Below are 14,273 nucleotides of genomic sequence, written 5' to 3'. Positions count from 1 at the left end.
CCCCAGGATGATGCAAGAAGTGTGTCATTAGGGAGAAAATTCTAGTTTGGTGTTGGTGAACAAAATGGCATACCTCTCACCAAGGAGCTGGTACTCTGACATACACCCTAATAAATCAGCTGGAAATGATTTTCTTTCCGTTTTTCCAAAAATCACAGTGAACAGTTGGCCTCTCACCTATCCCTTCTGGTTGTAATGCTATTTCCATGCAGCTCCTGCCTCCTATCCACTTGCTGTAGCTTAAGGTATCAACAGAGGGGTCTACTGGGAAGATCAATTACTCTCCACAAACAAGAAAAAACAAATAAATATACATCTAAGAATGGACTGAATGGCAAGGCTGAATACTTGTTACTGCAAAAGATGCCCAAGTTTCATGCAAGCCACAATTTTCAGAATTTCTCAGTGAATGCTTACTTTGAAGTATAAACATGGCTGTTGTGTGTGCAGACCAATTAGAATATTAAAAAAAACCCTCACCATCATTGCATCACGAGATTTTACAGTGAAAGCAAATCTCATGGCATTTTCAGAAAAGGCCAAAAATACCCAGACTTACAAATATACAATCAACACAATCAGTTATTTTTGTACAGGACTTTGAGGTAGGAACTGGGACATCCAGGTCAGGACATCCACAATTCCCCAGAATTTTGCAAAAGGCTCTGCCCAGTGGGGAGCCTTTTATAAAACCGCTCTAAGGATGTCAGCCCATGCACATTGGGTGTGGCAGCAACTACATCGGGAGCATCAATTTCAAGAACCTTTACGTGCAGAAAAAGAGCGGCTCACTCGGAAACTTGGTGATTAGAGGTGGAAGTGCCAATTTTCACTACTCCTAGATATAAATTTATGAAATTAGACATATTGAGTTGTATTCTAGGCACTCAAATGAATAGCTGTCGCTAATTAAGCAGCAAGGCCCTGAAAAAAAGAGCAGCATGGGATTAAGCAGTTACCCCCTCAATCGCTCATTTCATGCTTTAGCCCAAACAAGAACTTTGCAGAACGTTTTGCATGCCCTGCAGAAGGTGCAAAAGGCAGTGGGGAAATGTTTGGAACGATGAGCCCAACAGTCAAAGGATTCATGCTCATGAATTGGCCTCTTGGAAATTTTACTAGGGCTGAGTGCATAAAGGTTTACTCAAGATGTCACTAAACTCTTAAATTTAGGAGCATAAAAAGCGGGTGGTAACAGGGGAGGATTTAGGGCATGGAAATGAAATTAGGAGCGTAGCGCTGATTTTCGGCTCTAGGCTCATAAGTCTAGGTAAATGAATGGAAGGCTTCAATTTATCAACATAACTTTTATGCTCCTAACTTTAGATGAATTTTCAGCTGAAAATCTAGGCTCCTAACTTTCAGCTGAAAATAGGGCACAGGTTTAGAAGCCTAACTTAGCAGCATACGTTTAGGAGCTCAGTTCTTTTTTGAATATCGGGCCCTATATGTACATCTCCCATTGCACAATGGGAAATACACATATCATTTTTTGGTCTGCTCAAACCTACCCCCTTTAAATTTGTGCACCTGGACCAGGCATTCTCAACCCTGTCCTTGGGACACCCCTAGCCAGTCAGGTTCTCAGGATACCCACAATGAATATGCATCAGAGAGATTTGCATACAATGGAAGTAGTGTATGGAAATTTATCTCATGTGTATTCATTGTGGGTTATCTTGAAAACCTTATTGGCTAGGTGTGTCCCAAGGACTTGGATTGAGAATAGAGAGCTGCACGGTGACAGATATTTCACTCATCCCTGCCCGTCCTTGCAAGTAATCTCCTCCAACCCCTGTGCTAAAATAATCTGACTTGTGGTAAAATAACTCAACAGTAGCCCATCTTGATAACTTCCACTCTAAGTGCTTATGGGGATTTCAATGCTATCAACTATATCCATTAAATCTTTAGTGCTATTATAATTGCCATGGCACTAGGAAAGGACAGATGGGCTGGCACTAGCCCTGTGAACCTGGAGGGGATCCTTGCGGGATTCCCACTGACCCTGTTCCCATGTAGCTCTCTAGTTGAGAACCCATGGTCTGCACCATCTTCACATGAAAATAGTGACATTCCAAACTCACCATTTGTGCGTGTATATATACCATTACATGCGTAAATAGATATGATGCACAAGGGCTTCTAAAATGAGCTCCCTTATTGGCCACCAACTTTCTATAAATGAACAATAATTTAGTTTCAATTAAAAGACTTGGTGACAAACGAATGGAAAAGGGAACTGACAGCTCAGTTTAGTGTGAATCTGCCAAGGCCTAATACTGGTTTCTTCATTTTTGTAAGCAAAGTTTAGGTGGCATCTGTGAGTATAGAACTGCAGCTAAACCTGTGCCCTGAATAATGGAAGGAAATTCAGCTTCTCCTGTTTATCAATAAATGGATGTTCTCACCCTGGCTGGAGTCCACAAAGAGGCTGCACAGATCCGCAACAGTGCGGACGTAAAAAAAAAGGAGATCCAAATCCAATAAATAAAATGGTGCCTTTATTTAAAAAATACCCGACATAGTCCATGTTTCGCCCGTGCAAGGGCTGCATCAGGGGTTACAATACACCAGTGGTTAGAGCAGAAACTGGTATGTGTCCTGCTGCAGCTGTGAAAGAAACAGCCTGTGCTTAGTTGTGTTTCAACTAAGCTGTTGTGCTGAGCACTTAACACATTTAGATTAGGAGTGTGCATCCCAGGCACGTCTCCCTGGTGCATTGTAACCCCTGATGCAACCCATGCACGGGTGAAACATGGACCACGTCGGGTATTTTTAAATAAAGGCATCGTTTTATATATTGGATTTGGATCTGCTCTCTTTTTGTGTCTATTCAGAAATTGGTTATCATATTGCAAATACATTTTTGGGTATATGCAGTATATTGTAATGTTGATCATGTCCACTAGGAAATGACAAGATCGTACTGTGGATGTGATCTCATTGTCTTCACCTGCCTTTCCATCGGCTCTCTTCTAAACTCAGTTAAGATGCTCCTAATTCCTTTGTAATAGCACTCAGCAGCAGTTGAAGGCACTCTGTTTCCCAATACACCCTCCCCCCACTGCAGCATAATTAGTGCATTCCCCCCCCCCCTCTCTTCCCCAATGCTGCTCAACTCAGCACCAAAGACGGCTTAAAAACACAGTGGAATGGGAAAGGCAAGAGGCAGGAGGGGCCTGCTCAGCACCAACAGACATCTTTCCTGAGCGGCTGTTGAGTACTGTAGCACACTGTGACTTGATGGAGCGCTCAAGGCGTCCTTTTCTTCGTTTGCTCTAAGAGGTTTCTGTTTCATCTGGGTTACATGGTGTACAAACCAAACAAACTCAGTATCCAAGTTCTTCAAGGTGAAGGCGGCTCTGTCCACTTTATCAGAACCAAAAACAACTGCCGACTCTGTTCTTCAGTCTCTAAACGGTTGTAGAGGACTATCCCAAGGGAAACTTCCAGCCTGGAGGAACGGCGAACACAAAACAATCGACACAGAGCTTGTGCAAAACAGTGAAGCGAAAGGATTTTAAAAATACAACATATATACCCCCAATTAAAAGATGACCAGCCGGCGTGTGAAGCTTGTATTTCTTGGCTGAAAGGTGCGGAGTTGTCATCACAGTTGCAGCGTAGCACCGAGAGTGGCCACCTAGACCTGCAGGTATATATGTACAGCCCATCCACTACCCCCTTTGCTTTGTGGGCTGGGAAGAGACTGTCCTGTCCAGTCTGTGAAGGTACAGTGCGTGTGCTTCGGTTAGAGGTTTGCACCAGGTTATCTTCGGAAAAAGAGGCAAAGGCTGGAAATCTGCTATTGTAAGCAGTAGTCATCCGTTTCTGCATTTCATGATGGGAAGTTAGTCTGCATCTGCAAAATTAAGAACAAAGAGGATGATGGTGAGCTGGGTGCTTTAAAACATCCTCTTCTTAATGAAAGAATGCACTTTCATCTGCAATGCTACAGTCCTGGGGAGGGCAATTTTAAGGCTGTGCTTTATTTACTTTAGTTTAATTTGTGCTCTTTGGCACAATCAGAGCGGTGTACAATAACTTAGTCAAAGCAAAGAGGAGAGAGCAAGTACAGTAGAATTACATCTTCCAGGGCAGACGGCAGCACAAACCCCTCCTTAGGGGCAGGGAAAGGAAGGGAATTCTTGGGTAAGCAGGTAGGCTTTTAAGAGGGACCTAAAGAGAGGGTAGGATTGCTCAGATTGAAGGTCTGTTTGGAGGGCATTTCATAGAGCAGGGGTGGCACAGAAGGAAGTTGAGTGGCAGGTCAATTCAAGGGGGGTGGGGGCTGTGCACTGGTGGTAGCACCAGTTGGGATGAGAGGGTTGATTGAAGGACTCTAGGTGGAGGAGTGACCTAGTGGTTAGAGCACCCACCTTGACATCCAGAGGTGGCTGGTTCAAATCCCACTGCTGGCTCCTTATGATCTTGGGCAAGTCAATTAACCCTCTATTGCCAGGGCCGTGCGGTAAGCGGGGTAAGCACCGCAGGAGGGCGCCGCCGCGGTGCTTACCCTCGCCCCGCGCCGCCGAGGCCTTTAAATCTTTTACTTGCAGTCGCAGCAGCGTCTGTGAAAGCGGAGCGCTGCCGACGTCTCCCTTCCCTTCGCGCTGTTGGTTCCCTCAGTGTCCCGCCTTCTTCTGACGTCAGAAGAAGGCGGGACACTGAGGGAACCAACAGCGCGAAGGGAAGGGAGACGTCGGCAGCGCTCCGCTTTCACAGACGCTGCTGCGACTGCAAGTAAAAGATTTAAAGGCCCCCAGGGCGCGCCGCGATCATCTTCACGGGGGGGGGGGGGGGCGCGCGCCAACTGTTCATCTGAGGGGGGGGGGGGCGCCAACTGTTCGTTTGCGGGGGGGCGGCACAGACCCTTGGCACAGGCCTGTCTATTGCCTCAGGTGCAATAGATTGTGAGGGAAATATCCAGAGTACCTGAATGTAACTCATCTTGAGCTACTACTGAAAAGGTGTGAGCAAAATCTAAATAAATAAACAGCTGGGGTATAGGGGGAGAGGAGGGCTGAAAGATACAAAGGAACACCTAAGTGTAGTCCTTTATGAGCTAGAGTGAGAATCTTGAATCTGGTAAGGAAGTCAGCACAGGAGTGACATGGTCCGATCTGTGCACACGTGAAAGTAAATAGATAGTGGTATTTTGTACTAGAGTTACGGCAAGATATTTAAGGGATTGTACTAGTTGAAGTGGGGTACCCTGTAGGATGATGGAATCTGTGGAGTTGTCCTGAAATGGTTTTCTGGCTTCTTAAGATCTAGGTCATATCACCCTGAAAGATGACAATCGACCTGTGATCCAAAGGGCGGTAGATTTAGAAGGGTTGAGAACTAGGCGGTCAACCATCGATCAATTTTATCTAGGCAGGACTGAAGAGGGGAGAGGTCAATGTTGAACGGATTCTGGGGGAAGACGAGTAAGATATCGTTGGTGTAAATGTAGAATTTTATAGCAGTAGATTGGATCAAGGTTGCTAAAGGGCTTAAGAAAATGTTGAAAAGGACAGGGAAAAAAAAAAGAGAGCCCTGGGGTACTCCACAACGCAGAGGCAAAACATGCCACTGGGCTGGTACTGCAAAGAATGCTTTTCTCCACAAATTTGAGACAAAAGCAGGCAAAAGAATTTTATAAACAAATTCTCACACATATGTCCAACGGTTTGGCTCATTTCCATCCTCAGTGCTGCCACTTTGTATCTCTGGGGAAAAGTATGCATGTTGGCTATAGGTCTATTTTTATGCAAGCTGGTTGTTGGCATTTCCAAATGGAGGGGAGCCTTCAGCACACAAACATTTACCCAATCCTTTTGAAAAATGCCCTCATTGATTCCTGCTGGGATGCAGGAGCTAAGATCCCATACTCTACGCCACAGTGACCCCTACTGGGAGACGCTGTTACTGCTGGACTATGAGCATACAATCAGCACTACTCCATTATTCCTTAAAAGATTCATGTGCTGTGAAAGAAGGAGCTGCAGGCTTCCTGTCAATCCATGCTCCTAAATCACTCTATAGTGACTGTCTCTAGAATCACAGAGAGTTCTCTCACAGTCAGCATTTGTTTTTAAATAGCGACATCTGTTAGCAAAAGCTGGAAATACCAGAGCAAGTACTAAGAGATTCTGTTTACTACTACTACTACTATTTAGCATTTCTATAGCGCTACAAGGCGTACGCAGCGCTGCACAAACATAGAAGAAAGACAGTCCCTGCTCAAAGAGCTTACAATCTAATAGACAAAAAATAAAGTAATCAAATCAATTAATGTGTACAGGAAGGAGGAGAGGAGGGTAGGTGGAGGCGAGTGGTTACAAGTGGTTACGAGTCAAAAGCAATGTTAAAGAGGTGGGCTTTCAGTCTAGATTTAAAGGTGGCCAAGGATGGGGCAAGACGTAGGGGCTCAGGAAGTTTATTCCAGGCGTAGGGTGCGAAGTCTGGAGTTGGCAGTAGTGGAGAAGGGAACAGATAAGAAGGATTTATCCATGGAGCGGAGTGCACGGGAAGGGGTGTAGGGAAGGACGAGTGTGGAGAGATACTGGGGAGCAGCAGAGTGAGTACATTTATAGGTTAGTAGAAGAAGTTTGAACAGGATGCGAAAACGGATAGGGAGCCAGTGAAGCGACTTGAGGAGAGGGGTAGTATGAGTAAAGCGACTCTGGCAGAAGACGAGACAGGCTGTTTATGGACTTATGGATTCAAATCTCACTGTGGGTCTCTCCCACTGCTGTAGGTATGAACTTAGATCATAAATCCTCCAGAATAGGAAAATACCTAGTGCACTGCTTCTCAACTCAGTCCTTGGGGTACACCCAGACAGTCAGATTTTCAGGATATCCACAATGAATATGCATGCTAGAGGTGGACCAAAGCTGCTTTTTTTTTCAGTTTCAGCTGAAACCGAAACTGCCACTGCTATCGTCTGAAAGCTTTCTGCTGAACCGAAACTGCAGCCGAAACTCTTTTTTCAAATGAAACCAAACAAAATAAAACATGAAAAAGAAAATAAGACGATACCTTTTTTATTGGACATAACTTAATATATTTCTTGATTAGCTTTCGAAGGTTGCCCTTCTTCGTCAGATCGGAAATAAGCAAATGTGCTAGCTGACAGTGTATATAAGTGAAAACATTCAAGCATTACTATGACAGTCTGACAGGGTGGGAGGATGGGGGTGGGTCGGAGGTATGCATGGGGACATCAAAGCATATCATTGATATTCTAACAGGATGGGTGTGGATAGGTGAGGGGTGGAGAGAAATACAGCTTTATGGTTTATAATGGGCTAGGAACCCCAGATCCTTGTTAAGTCCTTTCTGTTGGGTGTTAAAATATTCAATCATTCTGACTTCAAAGGTCTTACGTTCTTGTATGGTTTTAAAGTTACCTTTCAGGATTCTCACTGTGAAGTCACTGGTACAGTGTCCTGGTCCTGTAAAATGTTGACCAACAGGCGTGGGAACCCTGCTGGCACCAGTATTGTTCATATGATGTCTATGTAAATTGAATCTTGTCTTAAGCATCTGGCCTGTTTCTCCAATATAGCATCCTTCGTTACATTTTTTACACTGAATGATATATACCACATTGGAAGATGAGCAAGTGAAAGATCCCTTTATGTTGAATATCTTTCCTTTGTGGATGACTTTGGGGTCCTGTGAAATATTTTGGCATAGTTTGCAACTGCATACTTCCTACCCACCCCCCTCCTCCCACCCTGTCAGACTGTCATAGTAATGCTTGAATGTTTTCACTTATATACACTGTCAGCTAGCACATTTGCTTATTTCCGATCTGACGAAGAAGGGCAACCTTCGAAAGCTAATCAAGAAATGTATTAAGTTATGTCCAATAAAAAAGGTATCGTCTTATTTTCTTTTCCATGTTTTATTTGGTTTGATTTCTATAGATTCTACATGGAATGTTGCTATTCCTCTAGCAACATTCCATGTAGAAGTCGGCCCTTGCAGATCACCAATGTGGCCGCGCAGGCTTCTACATGGAATGTTGCTAGTGGAATAGCAACATTCCACGTAGAATCTCCAATAGTATCTATTTTACTGTCATAGTAATGCTTGAATGTTTTCACTTATATACACTGTCAGCTAGCACATTTGCTTATTTCCGATCTGACGAAGAAGGGCAACCTTCGAAAGCTAATCAAGAAATGTATTAAGTTATGTCCAATAAAAAAGGTATCATCTTATTTTCTTTTCCATGTTTTATTTTGTTTGATTTCTATTGATAATCTTAAGAGTGGACTAACACAGCTACCACACTCCTCTACTTCAAATGAAACCAAAGCCAAAAACTCAAGTTTGGTTGTGTGAATGTGAACCGGTCTGCATCCTTCTGTTAAACCTACAGTATCCAAGCCAGAATATAATAATTTTTTTAATTATTTATTAGTTTTAATCAAATTAAACATTTAAGCTGAAACTGAAAAAAGCAGTTTTGGTCCACCTCTTGCATGCATATTCATTGTGGATATCCTGAAAATCTGACTGTCTGGGTGTACCCCAAGGACTGAGTTGAGAAGCAGTGCACTTAACCCAGACTGAAGAAATGTGCTTTCAGAAGACTTCTAAAAGTTAGGTAATCATCTGTAAACTTGACTGATTCAGGAAGAGAATTCCAAATTTTGGTGACTTGATAGGAGAAATTAGCAGAGTGAATTGTCACATTCTTACAGATAGGGAAATATAAGACAAGATATTCTCTAGATGACGAAACAGCATTACAAGGGAGTAATTCAATAAGATTATTCATATATGATGGGGCTTGACCAAACAGAATTTGGAGAATGAAATTTGAAAGATATTCTCTCTCCTACTGGTAACCAATATAGCTCACGTAAAAGCCGAGTAGCTTTGGCGAAGCGAGGAGATCAGTTTGTAATTTTTTTGAGAAGACCACCCTTAAGTCCAGCATAGATGGAATTGAAATAGTCAAATTTGATGAGGAAAAGGGATTGAAACAAAGTACGAAAGACAGATTTAGAGAAAAATGGCCTCAATCTCTCTAGCTTCCAAAGTGAGTGAAAGACAAGTGAGGTCAACTTAGAGACTTGGTTTTCAAGGGTGAGGAAACAATCTATTGTGACTCCCAAGATTTTCATCGATGACTCAAGGGAATAGGTTTTGTTCTTAATAGTAAAGTTATTACGATTCACAGATGGTGAGGGTTAGTTATAATTAGAAACTTATAAACTGTGTTAAGTTTTAATTTGAAATTAGAAGCCCATGATTCGATAAGTTTTATCCCTAGACTGATCATGTGAGTTATGTAAAGTAATTCCTTAGAGAATGGGATATAAATGGTGACATCATCAGCATATATGTATGTCGAAAGACCATGATTTTCTAAAATTTGACCAAGAGGTATCATCGTAATGTTAAACAAGATGGGGGAAAGAGGGGAACCCTGAGGGACTCCACAGCCAGGAGACCAAGTGGAAGAAAGTACACCTGATTGATTTGATATGACCTAGATCTTAAGAAGCCAGAAAACTATTTCAGGACAGCTCCACAGATTCCATAATAGTCAAGAATATTATGATCAACAGTATCAAAGGCACTGGATAGATCAAACACTCTCCCACAAACACTACGGGAAGTTCAGTCTTTGGTATGCTTTAAGCCTTGTCACAGGCACGTTCAGAATGTGGCAAGGGTCCTTGTTTTTCAACATGAGTAAACCCAATCCCCCCGATGTTCAGCGTGGTTAGCTGCTGCTGCTGGTGGCTTCGACCCTGGATTTTCAATGCTGGGCTATTTCTGGTGACGGGCACTGAATATCCAGGTTTTTTTTTTTTTTTTTTTGCCGGCTCTAACTTAACTGGCTATTTAACTGTCCAGGAGCCTTTCCTTGCTGTGATTTTTGCAACTACATAGTATATACAGGTACTTATTTGTACCTGGGGTAACGGAGGGTTAAAGTGACTTGCCCAGAGTCACAAGGAGCTGCAGTGGGAACTGAACCCATTTCCCCAGGATCAAAGTCCAGTGCACTAACCACTAAAAACTTTTGTTCAGTATTGTGTATTTAGTTGTTTGACTTAAAATCATTTTCGTGAGAGTATACAGGTATTCAGAAAATGGTTTACAGTTCGGTCAATATTCACTCGGGGTGGTCAGTGTTTTCTTTTAAACACCAGCCGCCCTTGAGATGCTGTAGAGATTGATGTAATGGGGTAGTGTTGAATATATATTCTGGGGTTTATTTGGGGGGGAGGGGGGCACGTAATGGAAAATGTGAAGCGTTGTATCTGTTATTCCCTTTTGAGTAGGTAAGATTAAGTAGTTTTGGGTGGGGGGGGGGTGGTTAGGGAAGGGACACAAGGGGGAGAGGGAATGGGAGGAGGGGGGACAAGTTTTGTTGGGACATGTAGACTCATGATTACTCGTGAGTGTTCGGAGGTACATGCAGTGTTTATATTACTATTGGAATGTCACTTCGTTGGTTCCTTCAATAAAACGGTTACAAAAAATTTGATGACTGAATGGTTGCAGTTTTATTCTGTGTGTTTTGATATTGAATTTCTGTATATTCATATTGATGGATCTGTTTAATTCGAATTGTCATCAATAAAAATTGTTGAAACTAAACACCAGCCTCCGCAGCTGAACTAAATCCATGTATTTAGTGCTGGAGTCTAGATAATCTTGATTCGGCTCTAACTGTCAGCACTATCCGCATATCAGTGATATTCAGGCCAAAGTCTGGAGAGGCAGCTTTTTGGCCATTCTTACTTTATACAGAGAAAACTGACTATCACTGCTAATCAGATAACTTACAGACTGCCCCTGAGGCAGTGTGAATAATTTCCAGTGGCATTATCCACATAATTGTCCCTAAAAACCCAGGGATGGCCCCACTCAGCTCTACTTATTCAGCTAGCAGCATCTGGTACCTGGAAAAATAGCGTGTAGTTCCTTCCACAGAGAGCTTACCTTCATCCCACCCCTCAGCGACACCAGCCAGTTCATAATGCTTCTTCCGCAAGTCTCCAAGCTTCTGGCGTTCCTTCTGTAACTGGCTTTCCAGCTCTAACACTCTCACCTGCAGGGAAGAGACCACTGTCAATTCATTAACTGTACTGTAATATCATCACCAGTATATTACTATCACCTCCCATACGTCACACCACCACCTTATATTTCTCCTGTGTATTATCACCATCTCCCAAATCTCTCAGCACCTCAGCCATTCTCCTGTGAATCATAAAAGAGGTAAACAAGAGAAATGCAGATTCTGTAGCAGAGAACTGGGAATTGTTATATTATTGAGTGAGACATAAATACAGATAAGCATGATGAGCTTGACGTTCAGTGTTTTGCTGACTGCTGCCAACGTCATACCCAGAAATTGAATTCTGGGCCATGTCCGACCATCCACTCCGACATTTCCAGGTATACGGAGCTGGTGAAAACATAGCTGGTTAAGTACGCTACGAAGAACCGCATAACGGGTGCCTTTTACGAAGTGGCAGTAAGCCCAACACTGGCTTAACAACTTGCTAATCCAGAAGTACAGCCCGGCAGTAGTTCCCACCCCCAGCGTGTGCCACTTCCAGGGGTACAAAAATATTTTTATTTCTGTAGCGCCGGTGTTTTCCCGGAAGTAATTGGGCAGTGCCACGTGCTGGCCGGTTAGTGCAGGAGCCCTTACCACCACCTCAATGGGTGGCGAGAAGTGCTCCCCCCCCCCGAAATGGCCACTTGGCAAGTGATTCACTTGCCGCATAGCCATTTCTTAAAAAAAAAAAAGAGCATTTTACCCACTGCAGTAAAAGGGGGCCTCAGTGCGCTTCAAAAACAGCCCCCTTTTACCGTAGCTTGGAAAAAGGACCCCAAAGTTAGGACTGCATTTTATGTGGTTTTCCTTGCCAGTTAAGTGCTGAAAATTGGCATTTAATCGGCTAAGTGCCGACTCTGCCCCTGGAAGGTTCACAGAATAGCCAGTTTTGGCGCTAACCAGGCATTTTCAGTGTAAGTGGTGCTAAAACAAATGCCCAGAACGCACCAGACCAGGCGATTTCAATCACTTTGAATATCCAGCCCATGAAAAGAAAATCTTTCCGAAAGATGCGTAAGTAGTCCCAACCGTACTGAGCGCCACCGGCTCGATTTCAAAAGTGCTGCTTGTGGGAGCCTGTCTAATGCCTGTGAACTCCAGAATTGGGAGGACAACTATCAGCAAAACTGCGAGATTGCGATCCTGCTCAATATATCCTGGCTTACTAGTAAGGTTCATGTCTGCTATGGGATGCACAAAACTGACCCAATGGAGAAGTGAAATTGCACTGAGGTTTGAGAGCTGATGGTTATACAAAGGAGATGGGGTTAAAGGTGTGGGCTTTGAGAAGTGATTTAATACCTTGTCACTTCTCTATATAACTGCCACATCCCAAATCTACAACTACTACTACTACTACTACTACTACTTAACATTTCTAGAGCGCTACTAGGGTTACGCAGCGCTGTACAATTTAACAAAGAGAGACAGTCCCTGCTCAAAGAGCTTACAATCTAATAGACAAGTGAACGGTCGGTCCGATAGGGGCAGTCAAATTGGGGCAGTCTGGATTCACTGAACGGTAAGGGTTAGGTGCCGAACGCAGCATTGAAGAGGTGGGCTTTAAGCAAAGACTTGAAGACGGGCAGGGAGGGGGCTTGGCGTAAGGGTTCAGGAAGGTTGTTCCAAGCATAGGGTGAGGCAAGGCAGAATGAGCGGAGCCTGGAGTTGGCGGTGGTGGAGAAGGGTACTGAGAGGAGGGATTTATCCTGTGAACGGAGGTTACGGGCGGGAACGTAAGGGGAGATGAGGGTAGAGAGGTAGTGAGGGGCAGCAGACTGAGTGCATTTGTAGGTAAGAAGGAGAAGCTTGAATTGAATGCGGTATCTGATTGGAAGCCAGTGAAGTGACCTGAGGAGAGGGGTGATATGAGTATATCGGTTCTGGCGGAATATGAGACGTGCAGCAGAGTTCTGAACAGACTGAAGGGGGGATAGATGGCTAAGTGGGAGGCCGGTGAGGAGTAAGTTGCAGTAGTCCAGGCGAGAGGTAATGAGAGCGTGGACGAGAGTTCGGGTGGTGTGTTCAGAGAGGAAAGGGCGAATTTTGCTGATGTTAAAGAGGAAGAAGCGACAGGTCTTGGCTATCTGCTGGATATGCGCAGAGAAGGAGAGAGAGGAGTCAAAGATGACTCCGAGGTTGCGGGCAGATGAGACGGGGAGGATGAGGGTGTTATCAACTGAGATAGAAAGTGGAGGAAGAGGAGAAGTGGGTTTTGGTGGAAAGACGATAAGCTCGGTCTTGGACATGTTCAGTTTCAGGTGGCGGTTGGACATCCAGGCAGCAATGTCGGATAAGCAGGCCGATACCTTTGCCTGGGTCTCCGCGGTGATGTCTGGTGTGGAGAGATACAGTTGGGTGTCATCAGCATAGAGATGATACTGGAAACCATGAGATGAGATCAGGGAGCCCAGGGAAGAGGTGTAGATTGAGAAGAGAAGGGGTCCAAGGACCGATCCCTGGGGAACACCAACAGATAAGGGGATGGGGGTGGAGGAAGATCCATGAGAGTGAACTTTGAAGGTGCGGTGGGAGAGATAGGAGGAGAACCAGGAGAGGACAGAGCCCTGGAACCCAAATGAGGACAGTGTGGCAAGAAGTAAGTCATGATTGACAGTGTCAAAAGCGGCGGATAGATCCAGGAGGATGAGGATGGAGTAGTGGCCTCTGGATTTGGCAAGGAACAGGTCATTACAGACTTTAGAAAGTGCTGTTTCTGTCGAGTGAAGAGGGCGAAAACCGGATTGAAGCGGATCAAGGATGGCATGAGAGGAGAGAAAATCAAGGCAGCGGCTGTGGACTGCACGCTCAAGTGTCTTGGAGAGGAAGGGTAGGAGGGAGATGGGGCGGTAGTTGGAGGGACAGGTAGGGTCTAGTGATGGTTTTTTGAGTTCTCTGAATCATTCCCTCTATTCTCCATCACTTCCAAAACTTCACAGTTCTATCATTCCCTCTATCCCCCATCACTCAGCTCTGTTCCTCTGAATCATTCCCTCCATCACCTCTGAAACCTGACAGCTCTGCATCATTCTATCACTTCATTACATATTAATTTTAAGATGTTTAATTTTTAAATCAGTAGAAAATTGGGCTTTGTGAGAATTTGGAAATTAGGTTTTCCTTCTTTAAAAAATATTTGATTTAAGCTATTATTGAGAATTTCTTTCCTTTTGGGGGGACA

The 14,273-nt window shown here is 44.1% G+C and overlaps 1 protein-coding gene across 2 annotated transcripts in view; it reads right to left on the bottom strand.

The window, feature by feature from the left end:
* Positions 1-2,188: 2,188 nt before the first annotated feature.
* Positions 2,189-14,273, bottom strand: part of HIP1 (huntingtin interacting protein 1) — a 320,025-nt gene continuing 307,940 nt past the window's right edge. For both annotated transcript variants that reach the window (XM_030222554.1, XM_030222555.1), the window contains 2 exons: positions 10,969-11,077; positions 2,189-3,865 (listed from right to left, as the gene is read on the bottom strand). In XM_030222554.1, coding sequence (XP_030078414.1) covers positions 3,855-3,865; positions 10,969-11,077 — 120 coding nt within the window. In that variant the 3' untranslated portion in view covers positions 2,189-3,854. The remainder of the gene's footprint in view (positions 3,866-10,968; positions 11,078-14,273) is intronic.

This window comes from Microcaecilia unicolor, chromosome 13 (genome assembly GCF_901765095.1).
Source record: "Microcaecilia unicolor chromosome 13, aMicUni1.1, whole genome shotgun sequence".
NCBI classification, from domain to species: Eukaryota; Metazoa; Chordata; class Amphibia; order Gymnophiona; family Siphonopidae; genus Microcaecilia; species Microcaecilia unicolor.
The sequence above is the reverse complement of the archived record's forward strand: the minus strand, read 5'-3'. Positions and strand labels throughout refer to the sequence as shown.